This window comes from Pteropus medius, unplaced genomic scaffold (genome assembly GCF_902729225.1).
Source record: "Pteropus medius unplaced genomic scaffold, Ma_sr-lr_union100, whole genome shotgun sequence".
Taxonomy (NCBI): Eukaryota; Metazoa; Chordata; class Mammalia; order Chiroptera; family Pteropodidae; genus Pteropus; species Pteropus medius.
In genome coordinates, this window is record NW_024351073.1 from 22,192,734 (window position 1) to 22,212,758 (window position 20,025).

Consider the following 20,025-nt stretch of genomic DNA (forward strand, 5'->3'; position numbering starts at 1 on the left):
GCAAGTCAATTATCCTCTCTAATCTCCCCAGGTCTTTCTCAGAGCCCGCCTGAGAGCTTGAGCTAGTGCTGTACTCGGCTCCAGGGGTGGCCAGAGGCTGAGTGGCTGGCTGGAGGCAGGAGATGCATTAGGACTGGTTCTGCAGGACAGTTTCTCTGCTAGCAACGGGGAAGGCACCAGATTTGTGCCTTTGGTTTCTTCCCAAGAACGGGGCTTGGATGGGGGTTGGCGGTGGCATTAAATCTTTCATCCAATTAGATGCTTTTTAATGCTCTGAACACACAACATCTTGGAGAGTCATTCGGCTGGAGGACACTCACTTAACGCATCACTTAACGCGTGCTACTTCTGATAATATTAATACCTCGGACCCTAATCACATCTATCTTCTGGAGGAGAAGCCTGTGATAAAGTTTCAAGATCAGAGATTCAAATAGAGTATCTTAGTCATCCAGCTCAGATTCTATTAGGAAATAATGGCATTTGACTTGATTCTGGTAAATTAAGACAATATGTATTTGCATTCTAACTCACTAGGATTAGTGTTTTTATTTAAGAGAAAATTATTAAAATTTCGTATCTGTACGCAGAAATTATCAATAGATACGATAATGAAAATGTTAAGAGCAGAAAACACACAACTTTACTACTTTAGGAGAAATTTAAACCCAGCTCAGATTCCATATCACAGTCAATTAGGTAAAATATCTAATTATTACACACTTACTATTGAAATTGTGACATTAAAAAATTACTTTGTTTACAATTTTAGAATACTACATGGTGATAATCTTGCCAAATAAGCTTACAAAAATACGTTCTATCCTGAGCAGAAATTGATCGTTTACTGAAACAGATGTGGGCGGCCACACATGTTTTCCTGCTGCTGCAGTGCGCTGGGCAGAATTTCATATTGGTGGCCCTAGAATCTACACACGTGGAAGGATGCCCTGTTCGCCCCTAGGAAGAAAAGCCTTAAAGCGCTTCACTCAAGCCATGTGGGTATGGCACGCACTGGGTGTAGCACAAGGAATTCCGATGCAGTAGGTTCAATTCATTCGCCCGTTGGGTCTTCATGGTTCCCTCCAAGTCGGCCCATGCCAGCGTCTGTCAACGTACCCGTGCCAAACAGTCTCTGTTCCCAAGGTTGGGGAGGCAGGCAGCCTCTCCTATCTCTTAATTCCTGTCATCGAATTGAGGCAAAGTAGATAAGACTGGGCTGAAATACGAAGACTGGTAAACATTGCTGGGGGCAAGGACACAGGAAGAAAAGACGACGGTGAGTGACATGTCCCTGAGCCGCAGTCACAGTGGGGGAAGACGAGGAAGGAGACAATGTGAGGGGGATGGAGGAAACCAATGACGGGCAGGAGACTCACATCTTAAAGGAGAAAGGATCTGAGGGAAACGAGAACGTGGATTCGATTCGAAGCTCTGAACGAAAATCACAACTCGAATCTTGACATGATGATTTACTTCGGTTTATTCGGTTTGGAGGTAAGTATTCAAAAAAAAAAAGCCCCTGATGGAAAAATACGTTTATTAAAATTTTTACCAACCTAGCGACACATAAAGGATATCTCAAAGAACATTTCGGCATTTATTCAGAAGATGCTATTCAGACGAAGATGAGAGATGCCTGCGCTGTGCCCGCGTCCGTCGCCTTAGCGGCTTTTTGGTTTAATGACTGGCATAATTTCAGCCAAATCAGCTTCCCAATCATCAGTGGGTCTCACTGTGTCCCACGGTCGCCTCTCACACTGAGCTTAGGGAGGACCTTCTACAATGTTCTCGGCTATTAATGCCACATCCACCCACTGAAAAATACGGAGTTGGCACTAAATACAGTGGGACACATACGAGGAGGAAGATTTACATTTATATAAAAACGCTGTCATGGGGTGGGTGTGGGGACAGTGAGTGAGTGCGGTTTGCATGCAGGGGCACGGGATGCATGTCGGTGTTCGCCCGGCACGGTCATGTGATGCTCCACGTCAGAATGAAACGTCCATGCTCTGTATCCAGACTAAAAAAATTCCTCCCTCCCTCCCTCCTCCCTCCTCCTCCTTCTCCTCCTTCTTTTTTTAATGTTTTGCACCGAAAATAACTGGTAGTAGTCTCTCACTCAAGAATTCCTCGTAATTAAATGTAGTCATTATAAAAGCAGATTGCAATCACAATGTCATTAGTTTCCATTTTTAAAATAAAATGAGATGCCAGAAAACAAGTAGATTATGTGAAGTTTTAACAAAATGAAAAACATTCAGAAGAGTTTTATAACTTTTGTCACAGTGGCTAAGTAACAAACATTTATTATTATGAAAAACAAACCCATCTTAAAATCTTGCCTGAAACATGTTTAAGTTGATCGCGTAAACATTCATTTTTGTGTATTTGGCTAAAAGGACACCTACTTTGGCATTTTAATTGGCCAAAGACTGTCTTTGAATGGTGGCGATAATTACTCGTAACCTTTAATGTCACAGAGGCTGTCATGTGTGCTTTGATTAATTCATCGTATTTGAGTTTCCTACAGAATGACTTCTTTATTTCAATCAATCATATATTACAAAATAAACCCGTTTCTTTTGTATGTCCTGGGCGGGCCACATTCCTCAGTTATTTGTCCACGGTGGCACTTACAGCCTGTCCACATCACAGTGTCATTGTGGAAACGCTTGTCTCCAGCCACACGGAGAGACAGCCGAGGGCAGTGGCCCCATCACAGTGGCCTTTGCGTTCCCAGGGGCAGCACAGTGTTTGGTAAACAGTAGAAACTCAACAGATGCCCACTCGGGACAGTCACTATCCTAACGGTGAATGCAAAGAGAAAGTCCCAAGTCCAGGAGCAAAGAGGGGCTCAGAGTAGAGGGGCTGAGGCTGGGCGGTTGGCCCAGGAGCATCCTGGGACTGGACACAGGCTGCGACACCTGGGGGTGGGCTTTCAATGCCCACAGGGAAGACGATGCTGCCTTGGGCCTGCAAGAGGTGGGCCTCCGGGTCCGAGACCCCTGACTAAAGGCAGAAGCTTCAGAAGGCTGCCCCCTGCATGCAAAGAAGTTCGTCTAGAAGAACTCCACGCACTAGCTCAGGGACGTACAGATAAATTTCCAAGAACAAAGCCCAAATCCACATATGGGTGTTGGGTTTGAAATGATAGGATCTGCTTCATAATGGAACCCCCAAGTCGAGGGGTTATTAATCAGAACAAAGTCCTTGGGGTTCTGGCAGAAGCAAGAGCATCACCACTTATAAATGATACTTGACGTCATGTCCCAGCTGGGCTGGGGGCAGTCCCCACCCAACATGACCTCACAATAGAAAAAAAATTCTGAACTGAGACAACAGACCTTACAAGGAAGAATCAACAGACATAACGAGTAGCACAAGATTTGCAGATATTATATCAATCTTAAATAGCCTATAAAATAAGATGAAAATAACAAAAGATGGATTTGAGTCCATAATGAATGAGCAGTTAAGAGAAAAATACCAGTTCAGGCGTACTTTACAAAGGAGCCACACAGACTCTCTCGCGATGAAAGTGTAGCTACCGAAATGAAAAACTCGGTCGTTATGCCGAAGAGCGTTAAGATGGCTCTGAGGAAATCACCCGAACTGTAGCATAGAAAGATGGAGATGAAAAGTATGAGAGAGACGCCGAGGCACGGAAGACGTAATAAAAAGATTCAACGTACTCGTCATGAAAGTTTGAGATCAAATAGAGTGGAAAGACCAGGAAAGAGGCAAAATACAAGGAGACGTGGGGCAACCACTTTGTGGCCCTGGAGAAACACACGAGCTCTGCGGTCGAGGTGACACCCTGAGTCCCAAATGGGAAAAACGCCACAGGGAGGCGACTGCCCATGACAGACACAGAACAAATCCTACAAAACAGCCACGCGGAAAAAGATACATCATCCATCTATCAGGGAATAACAAGTAGACGTACTGTAGCTTTCCCCTCAGCATATTAAAGTCCAGGAAAATATGAACTCATGTCATCAAAATGCTAGAACAATGATCACAAATGGATCCTCGATGAAGAAAAACGATTGTTTTTAATACAAAAGCTGAGTGGGCATATTATTCAAGGCTCTCACTGAAAGGATTAGAAAAGGAATAATCCTTTGGGAATATGGACGCCGAGTCCTGGAGGAAGAAGTGGTGTTCATGAAGGATGGGGAGAGATTGGTAAACGACAAGAATAACTAACAATGAGTAATAACGGCAGGTTAAATTTAGAAACATTTCAACAACCCTCTCTGTCTTTCTGTGGTGTTCATGGCTTATTTCCTTAGCTGCTTTCACAATTCAGGGTAACCATCGAGTTTGTAGTTTCAAAAAGATAGAAGATGGGGAAGGACGATCAGATTTAGAGCTTAGTCCCTGTGTTTTTCTTTCTTTTTTATTTTTTATGCCTACAGAACCTGGTCTTCCTACGTGGTCTCCCATCCAAGTACTAATCAGGCCCAACCCTGCTTAGCTTCCGAGGTCAGACATCAGGCTTGTTCAGGGTGGCCACAGACAAGGTCCCTGTGTTTTTCGACAAGATGATGAAGATATCAACGGAATCTGTTAGTCATGCTCATGTGTGACATGTTTTAAGTTAATCATTAACAGAAAACACGAGAAAGCATAACTTCCAAGTTACTAAAGGGAGTAGAATAAATAAATTCCATTGGTCCGCGAGAAGGCAGGAGAGAGGAAAATAAAGAAGCAAAGAAGATACATGATAGAGAAAAAATCAAAATAAGGCTGTGTCAGTAATTACAACGCACGTAAATGTACGACACTTGTCAGGTCAAAAAGAGATTTTTTTGGATCACATAACGTACAGCTGGATGCTGTTTGCCAGAGACACACCTGAAACCTACAGACAGACTAGGAAAAGCTGAATAAAAAGATAGGAAAAGGGACTCTGAGAAAACACTAACCGAGAGAAAGCGGGTAGTTATGTTGGCATTAGAGAAAATGGACTTGAAGGAAAAACACTCCTGGGGCCAGACAGCCTTCTCGTCAGCCGGTGCGTGGCCTACTTTCCTTCCCAGGACGATCTCCTTATTTGTGCTTTCATTTCGACGGGGAACAAGGTTGGTGGGCTGGCATCATATTATCTCCGCTACACAAAGCACAAGACGACCGCACCGAGAGAACACGTCTCCTGATATTTTCTAGTATTTTCATTTGCTGTATCTGGCATGCTTGTTTTCAAAGATGCTTTTGGGGTGTTTTTTGGGTGGTATTTTTGGTTCGAGTCACTGTGTTTTGTATTTGTTACAGAGATGTAAGCCCAGCTCGTATAGTTTAGGAAGTTAAATCTGGTGGGAAATGTACACATTATTATTAAACTACTATAATAATTATTTTTATTTTTTATTGCTGATCGCGATGAAAATGTGAACTTGTGTCTCTTATTCTATGTCTTAGTTTCTACTTGAATAAAATGGATTGTTTTGATTGTCAAAACATAATACATATGAAAACACTCTGAAGGGCTCTCATATGTGTGAAAACATTTGAAAAAGTCTTAAGGATACTTTCTTACGAGAATACTTGAGAGTCTAAATCCATGGATAAATTAACGTTTCTGTTTCTGTTTTACCAAATGTCTTTTAAGATGGAGTCAAACGTTCCCCAGGATCCCATTTTACACAAACTGGGCCAAAAGCTGAATAATATATATCAGGAATGAGGCTGGGGAGAATTGGATGAGGCTCTGGGTGAGGCTGTCCTGACTTGCGGTGCGATTCTGACCAAGAGATGCTTGGCAGTGATCACGAGGCAACCTCCGTGCCACGTTGGCTCGTGGCGTGAACACGGACATCCCTGCCTAGTACTTGGCACTCTTCTTGGGTGACCCTCTCTTCACACAGCCTGGCACTCTGGAACCTGCCCCCAACTAATTACAAGGAGCTCTCTTCCTCCCTGGCTGCTTGAGGGTCAGCCACCATCATGAACGAGACGGTAGCTCTCCAGATCAGGAAGTTCATGACCAACGACAGGCCACTTCCACGGAAACAAATGGTCAGCGACACCTTTAACCCTGGGAAGGCGACGGTACGTAAGACAGAAGCTCAGGGAAAATGCACAAGACCACACCAGATGTCAGCTTTGGATTCAGGACCCATTTGAATGGTGGTGAGACAACTAACTTTGGCATGATTTACGATTCTTTGGATTGTGAGAAAAAAAAAAACAACAAAAAACGAACCCAAACATAGACTTGCTATCCATGGCCTGTATCAGAAGGAAATGGCCTCAAGAAAACAGCGAAATGAACGTGAGAACAGAATGAAGGAAGTTAGGGGGACTGGGAAGGCCACTCAATGCTGGCGCTGGTAAACGAAGAGTTAAAAAAATTGTAAGGATTCTCAGGGTTGACTCCGATTCTGGCTCTATGCCGCTCGCCGTCAGCTGCAGGGTGAGCTACGCAGCATCTGTGCGCTTCGTCGCCTTAGTTCGGAGGGAGCACGTCCTCCAAGGATGCTCGTGAGTACATGAAACACCCAGCGGAATACGTCGTCATTTTAAATGTAATGTAATATTTGTTATTTGTAGACTGCGACGAGGTCAGAGACAGAACTATTTGTGGAGATCCGGCCCATCGTAAGCCGTTTATATTGATTCTAAAAGATCTTAGCCGAGGTCGACGGGATAAAAGGGATCAAATATGTGGTGACGGAAAGAAGTCTAACTATGGGAGGTGAACGCGCAGTGTAAATATATACATGCCTTACTGTTCAAGTGTACAGCTGGAACAGCGGATATCGTTAACCAACGCCACCATAAAAACAAACAAACAAACAAACGAATGAATGAATGAATATTTCAAATGATGAAAGATCTTAGCCGAGGGCAGGAAAACCCTTCTGTCTTATAGTCGTCACACTTGTGAGCCTGCTCCACAGTCTCATTCCATCCTCAAGAGATCTGCTTACGACTCCTTCTGCATCATTTTTCCTGGAGGGAAATGTCTTCTAAATGAATGGAAATAAAAACTTGCCAAAGCACACGACACTCCAGAGTCCTGAGTCCCTCACCCACAAAACGCAGGGCTGGACGAGGCCGTCTCTGAGTTCTCCTTCGATTCTCGAGTTTACGGTTCTAAAATGCTCGCCAGCATCTGCTGTAGAAAGCTAAGTGCCTCATAAAGGCACTGATGCAGGGGGGCCAAGGAGATGTGACAGGTGAGGACACCAGGACGATAGGCCAGGCCGCCCACAGGCCAGGGGCTTGCTGGAATTTGGAGCAGGGATGTGGTGGCTGTGAGCCGAATTCAGGAGAAGTCGAGGGTGTGTGAGGACAGGGGAGGGACATTTTCTGAGCAGTGGTGCCAGGAGGTCGCATTAGGTACAACCCAACATTCCCTCAACAAACAATGCTGAATATTTATCCTGTGTTTTGAGGGCCTTTAAGCACTACAGGGCACAAAACAGGGCTGATGTGAACTCCCCGAGGACCCTTCCATCTGAAAAATGCAAATAAGAATGCCCAATAGGAAGCCTGGCCAGCAGGCACCAGGGAAGCTGCCTGCTGGAGAGGTGGGCTCTACCGAGTTGGTCAGGAAGGTTCGAAGCTTATTTCCAGTGGAGGCCTGTTCGTGTCAAGGAATCGTGGCGCTTATAAGAAGGCCACCGACTCCCCCTGCTCCACGCACTCACGCATTTGATTACACGCAACCCTGTCCCCACGTGAAGGCGTCTCGAGAAGGAGATTAACATGGGCTCTGAGGGCACAGCATCTTGGGCAGACGAGGGAGGCGTGACATGGAGCCAGGTGAGTGGACGAAGGAAAGAATCCTGGCAGAAATGATGGGACCGTCCAGTCACGCCGACTTAGCGCATGCTTATGAAACGTGGTCGTGTGGTCAGCGCTTTGCTGGACTCGCCAGAGGACTGGCGCCTACTATGTGTCTGGAAGGGGAGATGACAGTCACACTCACGAAAAGGGGAGGTCGAACGAGCCGTTATGGAATCGAGTGCCACATGATGCGGAACAAACCCTCAGTCACACGGAGCTCCAAGAAGGACCCAAGAAGGACCCAAGCTCCAAGAAGAGCTGGGCAGTGGGCCAGGTGAGGGGTGGGGAGCAGAGTCTGAAGGCCCTAGGGCAGGGCGGAGGTGGCAGCAGAGGACAGAGACAGGGACGGGCTGGGTAATTAAAATAGCAAATTCCCCGACATCTTTTTCAGAATGTGTCACTGAAGAAATACCTGTATGAATTTTTTATCAACAAGAAAACTTTCATGTCAATCACTCTTACTTTTTGCCCATTTTGATGCTTCTCTACTTGTTTTTTTTTTTTTTTAAACCAAATCCAGCTGTACCGCGAGCTACCAATTTTATTTACCTGTGTCGCACTTTTTGGTGTAATGGAGGGCAGCAAAGGTAAAGCCTGGCAGGAAAACAGCCTCTGGGCTCGCCCGTTCTCAACCTCCTCATGAATCCTCTTTAATTCTTCAAATGGAGAACTTAATACCAATACATTAGCATCGATACTGCCTCTGGCCTTTAAGTTTTCAGAAAGTTAACGTACGTTACTGGGAAAGGCGTCTGGGATAAGTATTTTTTCATAAACTTAGTATTTAATCCATAAATAAATGCAGATCGTAAGGCAATCTCGTATAATTGGTAGGTTTTCGAGAGAATAGAAAGCACACTTGAAGCCTTCTTAGATTGGCTGTGTGTTAATAAGTTTGATGTTGACAGTTAAAAAACAACCCTTACAGAATTGTCTGAACAGTAAAAAGAAGCTCTTATAGCAACGAGAATTCCTTCTTGAATTTTACCAGCATTCCGTCTGGGCCAAGGACCCAGCTGGCCACTAGGGGGAGACTTGTTCACGGATCCTACGGATGGATTCAAGTTCAGAACGACCAGCTGCCTTCAAGTCTCCTCTACCTGAGCACTTTGGCAAAACGCAGGCCTCTTGCAAGGAAGAGGCAGGCGCCAATTCATTTGCAGTCTTAAAATGTTCTCTTTGAGACAAACCAGAGTTAAGAAGAACTTCTGAACATCAGGTACGTGTGGGTGCCGGCCAGGAATGAGGACGCGGGCACTGTGCATTCATTGACAAATATTTTTAAGATTATTCCTACTTATTTTGTATAACAAATTATTGCAACATTAAAATTTTGGGATGCTCATGAACTCAGCTCAAAACCTAGCTGAGAGCGGCCTCTCCTGTTTCGACTCGTCTCTGATGAACAGAACGGAACACTGATTCGCTTTGGGAACTTCTATCCCACATGGAGCTGGAGCCAGCCAGCAACACTGCTTCAGACTGACAAATGCACAGAGGTTTAATTTCTATATCCAGAACCAGCATCTAAACCACAAGACTGCACGATTAGCTTAAATTAAAACACCTATAAGATATATTTTTTATATTGCAATTTACACATGTTCTAAGATTTTACACCTGGCAAGTAGATATAAAATATATATTTGGTTTGAATTTTAATTCCCTGTGCACTAAAAGCTGCTTATTATGCTTACGATCTCAGTTATAAATACTCTGAGAACCTAGAGATGATAAAACACGTTGACAGAAACAAACAGACATAGCTATAGTTTTATGATGTGCCATCCAGCATCTCAAATAATCTTCAAATTAGAGTCTCGTTCGTGCATGAGCTGCCTCAGTTTGCATTCTGGGCTGCTTCACTGAGATCTGTATCACTGGAAATGTAAGATAATGAGCTTCCTGTTTTAAGTAAGGAGTCGGTTTTCATCCAGTGAGCACACTTTTCAAAGAAGGTCCATATCTGCAGTACCTACCAAAAGCTGTCCAGCAAAGCAGACGAAAAGGATGAAGGCAAGCGAGAGAGACGCAGCTCCGAAGGAGATCCCGAGAATGGACGTTCTGCCAGGAAACAAAAGGGAACAGGTTAGCGAGCAGAGAGCTGATTATTCCAGAAAGCCAGCATTAACATCGCAGCTTCGCTGGGACTTAACCAAGCGAGGACTTCGATCCTCACTCATTTTTTGAGAAATGAAAATGAAGCTCAAATAAAACGCAAAAATACGTCCAAAGAAGCACGTCTACAGTCGTGTCCGACTGACTTGTTATGAGTCATTAAAACTGCCCTATAGAGAACAGTTCTTCATCAAAGAAAAACGATCTTTTTATGACTCGCCTATGCTACTGGTACTTCCATGCCTGCACTTGACCTTGTCCGTCTCGGTGTCCTCTTCCCTGCTGTTGATGTCCTGGCAGCTACTGCATCCAGGGCAGCCTTATAGGATGCTCTCGAAGACCCCACACCCCATCCTGGCTGCTGTTCGCTTAGGAAACAGGAAGTCCCTATTGTCCCCACTAAAATCCAACCAGAATCAACTTCCTCCAACATGACGCATCTAAATGCTTCCCAAGGTTCCCTCGAGATTTCACAGCCTATGGCCTTTACATTCCTGCACAAGTCAACAAACACCCAAGCTTTCTGTGATCACGTGAGAAGTGTGCCCATGAGTGTGCCACCGACGTGTAGGTATAAGTATTCGTAATAACTGTATGCATTTCTGAGAGGGCCTTTAAAAAATTAAAAGCCTTTAAAAACTTCATATAATCCAAGGGGAGAGGCGTTCGGGGTATCAAAAGAGCCCAACCACAGTGGATAACCAAAGATGAAATTGAAATGGGACGTCAGAGGAGAGCCGGGTGTGTCCAAGACCACGCAGAACCTCAGGCCAACAAGGTTGACACCACAGAGACACCACAGAGCCTGCAGTACCCCAAATGCCGGCAGCTGGGATGGGGAACCGGATGCAAATCAGCAACGAGCTGAAGTTATAGGCCGGGGCCGAGCCTTGAGCCCCAAAACGAGGCGAACAAAGCAACTGAGTGACCGGAGTAACCCCGGATGCTGTCACGGTGGGAAGGTGCCATGCAGCCCACACACTCGGATCCCTACCCCACTCTCAGAGGAACTGCATGCCCAACGAGGCCTGCACACCTGAGGTCAGACCGACCCTCGAGCCTGACTCAGTGGCATGCTGAATGCTGCGTGATCGCCTGGCCGGGATCCACAGAGCTTTCAAATGCCTGCTGGGTAGTGACATCCGTTCATGTTTTATGAGGGACAAGGAGTCTATGCTGGGAAGACACTGAGATGGTTGGCTAGTCTCACATGCCAGGCCCGCGAGATACTGTAATGACAGGAAGGTGAGGAAGAAGCCACCTGTGTCTAGTAGAGGCCAGTACTGCTTGTCCCCTTACGTCCCCACCTAGGACACCCTTCTCTAGGACATCTCTCCAGTCCTACGTCCCTGGTCAGGCGCCACAGAGGCAGACAGTGCGAACGGAGGGCTCTTGTCTCTCCTGTGACTGAAGAGGGTCACGGTCATTCATCTGCTCCACGTCTGTTTGCCATCTTTCTCATCTGTTTTTATTCTCACGAAACAAGCTCTGATGGGGTTTCTTGGACTCCACGTTTACCTGGTTCCTTTTGGATGTCAAGGTAATGCCAGACTCGTTAGGTTGAATTCAGAAACGTTACTTCTTTTCCTGAGGTCTGAAGCTCTAAATAATAAATGAGTGACCTCTTCTGGAAGGTTTGGTAAATCTCAACCGTAAAACCACCTGACGAGGTAACGGTGATGATAGGATGCTACAAGCTATCACCCATAGAGCATTTCCTAGGTGCCAAGCACTGTTCCCAAGGGCTTTGTGTGTATAGCTCATTGAACTCTCATGATAATCCTCAGTAGGAGTTAGTATCACCACTTCCTTGTACCAAAGAGAAACTGAAGCCCAGAGAATCTGAGAGACTTGACGAAAGTTAGACGTCTGTTAAGCGGTGAGGTCGAGGTTTACGCCCACAGCGTTGTATTCCTGACCTGATTCTATTTTCAGAAGCACATTTCTGCCATGTTTACTGGTTCTATTTTTTAAGTCAATTTTGATAATCTTCCTAGAAAATTATCCACTTCACGTATATGTGTGTGTGTAAAATAGTCTACGTAATATTCTCTTAACAATTTTTAAAATCTCCATATTTGAAGTAATTTCTTCTTAAACTTAATGTTATTTTTCTCTTTTTTCTTTAAATCAGACTTTCAAAACTTTACATGTTTGTTGATCTCAAAGAATGAACTTTTGGTTTATTATTAAGGTATATGCTTTCTGATAATTTTCTATATTATTAGTTTCTGATTTAACTTTAAAAGTTCTTTAAAAAACTTCTATAGTTCTTTTTCTTGATTGTCATTTATTGGCAGTCTTTTGTATTGTCTAATAAATATATTTAAGGACATAAATATTCCTATAATTACTGTTTTAGCCAAACTCCACAGCTTTGATTTATAGCTACTCATCATTGTTCTTTTCTAAATGGCCTATAATTTCAATTTCCATTTCCTTTTAATACAAGAGTAATTCAGAAGTCTAATTTATAAATTCTACAAAGAGATTATTTTTGGTCTATTCTCCTTATTTCTAATTTCAATAGATCTGATCAGAGATTGTGGTTATCATTTATATTCGGATGATTTATTTTTCTTCTGGGCTGTGATAAATATGTTCTACTTCTATGATGTTTTATGTTTTTCTGAAAATGATATGCATTTTCTTTTTGTTGGCAACAAAACATGTTCTTCCACTATATCTATTCACAGGGCCTGATGGATTAGTCAAGTCCCCAGTGGGCTGACTTAACGGGCTCCATTTGGTCTGTCAATTTTAGAAAGTATTAACATTTTCAAATAGGGTTGCGGGTTTGTCCATATATCTAAACATGTTAATAGTTTCTCTTTATTTGTTTCGAAAAGATGCTGGCGTGTATAAAAACTTAAGATCGCTAACCCTTCTTGGTGACTGTACCATACATTAGCATGTCTTTGTTCATGCCGAACGCCTTCCACTTGACTTCTCGATTGCCAGGCGTCTACATTCCGGCAGCTTCCTTTTCTCCTGTACATTGTTTCCCAGAACAGCTATTTTCCATCCTCTCTTTCCAAGTGCTCTCTTTCCATTTTAGCTAAGTCTCCTATGTGTAGCACAGAGGGGACCTTCGGTTTGTAGCCTCAAAGTTTGAGCCTCTTTCCACGAATAGGGCATTGTTATCCATTCACAATTATGAAATTCGTTTTCTATCTTATTTTCTGACGATGTTTGGTAGAACTCGCTCAGAAATCACCCTGCTGTGAAGTTTTCTTCGTGGGAAGATTTTAAAAATCAAATTTAATAAATGTGATAGAGACATATCCATTGACATTTTCTATTCCATTATGTGTCAGGTGTGGTAGGTTGTCTTTTCAATAAATTTTTGCATTTTATCTAAATTGTAAATCTTGGCCTCAAGTAACTGATAATATTCCATATTTATCCTTTTAATATCTATAGGATCTGTGGCGAATCCCCTTTTATTCTTTATATTATTAGTTTGGCTGTTCGTGATAATCTTTCTCTTTTTCTTTCTTGATCACTTTTGCTAGAAGTTTAGGAATATTTAAATTTTTCAAAGAATCAATTTTTGGCTATACTATTTTTCTGTACTGGTTATTTTCTATCTTCTTTCTTTAGTATTTATCGATTTGCTCATCTTTTCTGGCTTCCTAAGTTGGAAACTGAGGCCACCGATTTTAATCTTCTTTCTGGTATAAGCATTTTAAAGCTGTAATTCCTCTTGAAGTGACTGCTGTAAGCTACATCCCACATATTTTGATATGTTATATTTTGATATGCAAAGATTTTCTAATTTCTCTTGTGATTTCTTTTTTGACTCATACATTATTCAAAAGTATATAATTGACCAATGAAATATATATTGGGGATACTTTTTGATATTCTACTGTTCTTGATTTCTAATTTGATGTTGGTGTAGTTAGCTATAAGACCATAAGATTTTTATCTTTTCAAATTCATTTCAATCTTTTCAAATTTGTGTCGGTGCTTTTATGGTCTAGTATATGTTACAGCTTGGTCAGTATTCCAAGAATACATGTGTGCTGTGACGACTTCTACTGAACATTGTACTGGAGAACCTAGCTAGGGAAATTAGGCAGGAAAATGAAATAAAGGCATCAGATTGGAAAAAAATAAATAAAACTTTCTCTATTTGTAGGTGACATGATTTTATATTTAGAACATGATGTTGCAGCCTCAGATTCAGACCCTGAATGGTTCAAACGTTCACCGTCGTGCTCAGCCTGAGGCTGTCCAGTGTTCCAGCCCATGGCATACTGGCCTTCTTATTCACATGGATGCAGCTGTCACCTCGGGGAACGGGACATACCATGAGGCAAAGTCATGGTCGAAAGCCCTTAATTATAACTGTTTATCTGCCTGTTCTATCAAAATCACGTTCAGGCCCATTAAGCATACCACGATGTTTGTGTAACATAACCAGTTTTAATTAACATTCTGGTCGCAAAGCTGTTTCTTGCTGACACACAAGCATAATTGATTATGCACTCACTGAAAAGCAAACTTGACTCTTCTCTGTCATGCGGCAAGGAAAAAGAATCACACTTTTTAGTAATAATTTTTGACTCTGGCACTTTAATCAAGTATATTGTTACAGTAAATGGAAGAGGCTGATTCTCTCCTTTCTGTTTTTTTTTTTTTCCCAGTCAGTTTATGGCTTAAAGATGATCCTGACAGGAACGAGGAAGCACACTGACTGAAGCCAGAAGAGATATACATCCTCCTCAAAATGTCTCTAAGTTACATTAGATATAAACCCTTTCAGTGGGTAAATAACAGGCTCATTCTCTGGAATTCTATTTCATATGATGATGCCTCTCATGCCCCTCCCCCCTCTGTGCTCTCCCTTCTCCTCCCACAAACGAGGTTGCAGATTCTCTCATCAGCACCCTGTGCACATCTGAGCAAGGATGATGAGAACTAAGGGAAGAAAACTTTTCTGTTAAGAATAAGTTAGCATGGAATAATAAAAAGCCCTCCTTTTCTCTATCTCATTTTTAAGTGATAGGTGATAGAACTTCAAAATGAAAAAAATGAAAGGGAATCCAGTAAAAAAAAAAAAAAAAAGAATCAAAAGATGAAAAGGAAAAAGGAATTAAATATCCTTACACATGTTACAGCAGCCCTTCTACATAATAGATGTTCTGGCCCCTCATTCTGTGATGCGGGAGAGGGAGGCAGAAGGCACACATCAAGGAGCACACACGTCTCTGATGTCCACAGCCGAGCCCTGGTTCCACAGCCCCTCCCCCAGCCTTTTCTTTTCTTTCCTACCCCATGTGATTCTCCTCTGTAGATGGCAACTGCATATTTCCAGTTCTCCCAGGCTAAGGACTTCTATGCCCACCTGCCTCCCCCCCCCAATTTGTTGTGAATCCTTTTCTTACTTGATTACTTATAAGACTTGGTGCCTACATTTCATCACTTCTTCATATTACATATACATCCAGAATTTGGGACTTTCCTTCTTCTGTCTACCCTGTGTCTCCTCCAGAACAACAAGAACAACACTTTTGAGCATAACCAGGTCATGTCCGCAGCTGAGAACCTTTCTAGGGCCTTCTGTTGTATTCAGCATGAAATCCAAAGTTCTTCCAGTAGCCCGGAAGGGCCTGCCCCTCCAACAGCGCCTCTCCTCCCATTTCCGGCCACCCTCTCCTGGCTCACTCTGCTCCCGCCACCCCTCGAACGAACACACCTGTGACTCCCATCACTGAGAATGTTCTTCTGCCAGCGTCCGCATTATTCCCATTCTAATTCATTCAGACTTCTACTTCAATGTCGCTGTGTCTATGATGCCTTCTCAGACCACCCTCGTCTGAAATACCACTGTCCCTCACTCTGTGTCCTGCCGTTTAGTTCTTCTTAAAGCTCAGCACCACTGAATTATATATACATTTTTTTTATTACATTATGTGTTCTCCGATAGGATGTAGTAAGTTATATGACAGATGGTACTTTTGGGGGTTACTGCTGTTTCCCATCATCTAACTATGTTTGGCGTATGGTAGCTCAGTAAACAGCTGTTGAATGATTCCACAAATGACTGACTGCATGCATGAATTTCTATTTCCATTACAAACGCTCTGACTATACCCCTGGGTACAAAGTAAAGGTATGTGGTCCTGTTTCACGGAGTGAAAAGAGGCTTAGCTCCCTTTCGATGGTTATTATGCCTCACGTCTTACTATACTAGTGACACATAGCTGACAAAAAGTGGTTTTCTTTCCTGGAGAGAGTACTGGTTTTCATGAATTATATTTTTTCATGATATTAGAAATTTTTAGATAAGCGTCTTGTTACACAGACTGAAGACTAAAGATTCCAGCCTCCCTTGCAGCTAGGTTTTGGGACTAGTTTGTGACTACAGACTTGGGTTATAAACCAGCCTCCCTTGCAGCTAGGTTTGTGATCACAGACTTGGGTTATAAACCACAGTGCCATGACGTAGCTTCTGGGAGGTTTCCCCAAGAGATAGCAGTTATGAATGCTTCCTGCTCTCTGCTTCTGGGTCTATCCCTCTATCCTGTTGCTCAGAAGGTGAACGCTGCCATCTTAGAGAATGAAGGTGGGAGACAAAGACTAAGGAAATCAGAGTGGTGGGCTGGAAGCAGCCAAGGAATCTGAGAGGTGGGGCACCACCCCCAAACTCTGGCCTTCGACCGTGGGAAGGAACTACAGCACTAGCCCTCATTCAAGCTCCTAACCGTGACGCATTTCCTTACTCTCAGATGACCAGAACTCCGAGCTCTACGCTGTTCATGTCGGTAAAAGCCACGTGCTTCCTTCATCTTAGACAGTGAGAGAAAGTCTTTCCCTTCCCCTCCCACTCTCCCTCCTTTCTTTCTTCTACCCCCTCCCTCTCTCCTTTCTTTCTTTTGTTCCTTCTTTCTTTTTTGATTTGTCCTAAGATTCCCATCCACTGCATCAAGGTACATAAGGAGTAACTTAATTTCATTGTATACAACGTTTGGGCTCACCAAAGCAAACTTTCTCCACAATAGTTATTTTCCATCATCGGTGTTTAAGAAACCAAGTTTGCTTTCAATGAACATGAATGATTCTACCATTAAACTTTTTCTTATTTATTTATTTATTTTTTAATTTTTGGAGATAAAAACAAAATAAGTGACTCTTTTGAAATAAGTATTAAAGAATTAATGAGTATTAAGTATTAAAATGAGAAATGGAATGAGTATTAAAGAATCTAAGCTGAAATAAAAGTTCTAAGAGATTTAATATTATAATCTGGCTATTAATGTTCCTTAAGTAAAATACCATTATTCTTAATTTAACTTGGGCTAATACAACACATGATATTTAACTAAACTTTATTAGAAAAAAAATCATCCTAATTTTAATAATCGCCCATGTCTGGTTTAACATAATGTATTTAATTTGGCAGACAATATGAATAAAACTATTAAAAATGCAAATGTAATTTTGGTCTTCGAAGGTAGCTCACACTTCTGATAGTTATAGAGCAAGGCAGACAGAAGCGCGAGAACACCTCCCCGAAGAGGAGCCAATAACTTAATTATGTCGATTAAAATTCTGAGACTAGAGCCAGATTAAAAAATATGGGCCAAGTAGGAATGAAGTAAGACCCTATTTCAGAAAAAGACTTTTTCTTATTGGCCCTTTCAAGGTCACACATTCTTCTATTATTAGTTATTCATTCGTTTATTCATTTACTCACTCATTTAATCATTTCTTTCCCTTCTTTCCTCCAAAATCATGGGACAGTATACCACTAAGAAAGCAAACAAAATCAAACTACAATTCAAAAAATTAAAAAAAAAAGGTATGTCAGCAGAAGTGAGAAGCACCATTATTCCAATAAAATATTTCATAAATATAACAGAATTATAATTTTTAAGTAGATGAGTTCATAAACAAGGCAGAGAAAACACTAGTTACACAGAGGGTATTCGAAAGCACAGTGCTGAGAGGTGTTGGCGCTAAATGACCCAGGTGGAACCAGAGGCTGATACATGCCACTGAGTGTGAGATTTAATATTTATACTTGGCAATGCTCCCAGGCATTTCATTAACGGAAAATCGGAATTGGGCTCTTGGATGATATATCAAGAGGCAGAAAGTGCTGTCCCACCAGGAAATAAGAAAAATCAAAACTCTGTCCATCAGCCTGGTAATTTTCAGCGATGTTGACTATCTGTCTAGGGCCATGAGTGAAAAAAGAGTGATCTTTAAAAGGTGAGATACCCATCCTGCTCTGTGCTAAGGGGCTAGTCAAGTTCACATGCCCTAGTTAGTGCAGAAGCCTTCACCTAAGGATTTAACAAAAGTGGTGAATCCCAGAGGTACCTGGTAGAGATACACTGAAAACTATATCACAGCGATGCCCTCACAATTCAGAACCCACGAGGTCACCCGGACCAAAACCAGGAAGAGCCCACTCCAAAGCCTGAACGCGTGGAATCCAGCTCACTCAGTTTCTCTTGTCCATACCACGTCGCTCCTGGGAGACGTGAGTTGGACAGTGACTTATGACAGCCAGATAAGGTGGCAGAGAGTGGACTTCATGAAGGAGAATGTGAAATCAGAACGAATGAGTGGGGGAAGCGTTCCCAGAACAGGTTTTATCCTTTCAATAAACAATTATGTTGTTTATTAGAAACGACAACAACAACGAAAAATCTAGTGACTTTGTCTTTCCTGGGTGAGGTTTATTGTGCTATGCTTCTTAGACTGGACATCAGAGTAATATAGAAATCAAAATCAGAAGGTTAAATTTGTTTAAAACAAATCCCTATAAGGTGACTCAACATGTCCACTTTGAAAATCCAATATTCCTATAACGATACATGACACACGGGGCCCACACGGCTTCCCAGATTGGCGTTTCGCCCCATACATTGCCACTGTGGCATGTGGAATGTGACGTAATCCCTCTGTTTGGAAAGGAACAGCTCGCATCCTCAGGCATGACTGGGCCCGTGCGGGGGTGCACCAGGCGAGGGTCCCCACGGGGAGCCACACGTACTTACTTCGGCAACACGAGAATCTGCACGACGAAGATGCAGAAGAAGATGAGGCAAGCGCAGGTCACGTAATACTTGAAGGCCGGCAGCGCCGTGGCTCGGTACTAAGGGGGAAGAAGGAGACTGTGAGTGACAGCTCTGTAAGAGAGCGGCTGGAACACTCGTCCAGCAGCCTAATCGGACCCCGTTCGCGCATCCCGTTTGTCGAGCGTAGACTGCAGCACAGACGCGCCAGGGACGATGGCTGTCCGTCTCCAGCACCGAGGACCGCCTCCCTCCGAATGCGCTGTGACTTCTAAACACCGTGACTTTTCTGAGTCAAACTGTTCAGAAAGCCATTTAGAGGTAATCGAATCACTCGGCAAGAAGCGAGCACCTGAACAGCAGGGCCCGGTTCCCTCGTGGGTCTGACGCCCACAGTCGTTCGGAGAAAGCAAAGGACTTTTTACAAAATATTTCAGTTTTCGATATTATTGAGGAAACGCAATTTCCTCATTTGATTTACTTATTTTAGCGCTTTATCTTAATGCTGCTCAGAGGTCGGGGAGGGGAATTGACAAGATAGAGGGGACCAGCGGGCTTCGTTCTCAGTCCCCGGTCATTGCGTTGGCTGGTGTGGCTGCTGGAGTCTCCTCCCACTTGTCCAGATCAATTGGCAGTGGCCACACAGCTTTCTGTTCCATCCAGGACGGTGAAGTGACCGGCGTAGCTGCCCACCTGAGACCGGCTCTGCCTGAGTTATGAGGCTAAAAGACAGCCAATGCTCCAGCTGAGGCTGCACTACCTCTCAAAAGAGGATTTTATAATAACATTAAAGGAAATAAGGTTTTTGTGGCAATGCTATTGAAACCTCCTGACAATATTGGTAGGCTGTGTCAGCTTTATCTGCACACACTGTTTCTCAAGTTATAGGAAATTATAGTATGTATTTCTTAGGTTATAGCCACTGGGCTTTTAGTTCGAGATGCTGGACCGCTGGGTGGTGAATTGATATTTCTCTCCCTCTGTGCCTTGCTGCCTTGGACCCATCCTGTAGCTTTGATGAGCGGGCTGGGCGGAGGTGGATAAGAAGTGAGATTAAATTCCAATACTC

The 20,025-nt window shown here is 43.1% G+C and overlaps 1 protein-coding gene across 2 annotated transcripts in view; it reads right to left on the reverse strand.

Annotated features, from left to right (window-relative positions):
• The window catches only part of ADCY2 (adenylate cyclase 2), a 316,696-nt gene that overhangs the window by 51,884 nt on the left and 244,787 nt on the right, over positions 1–20,025 (reverse strand). For both annotated transcript variants that reach the window (XM_039842794.1, XM_039842793.1), the window contains 2 exons: positions 18,939–19,036; positions 9,783–9,867 (listed from right to left, as the gene is read on the reverse strand). In XM_039842794.1, coding sequence (XP_039698728.1) covers positions 9,783–9,867; positions 18,939–19,036 — 183 coding nt within the window. The remainder of the gene's footprint in view (positions 1–9,782; positions 9,868–18,938; positions 19,037–20,025) is intronic.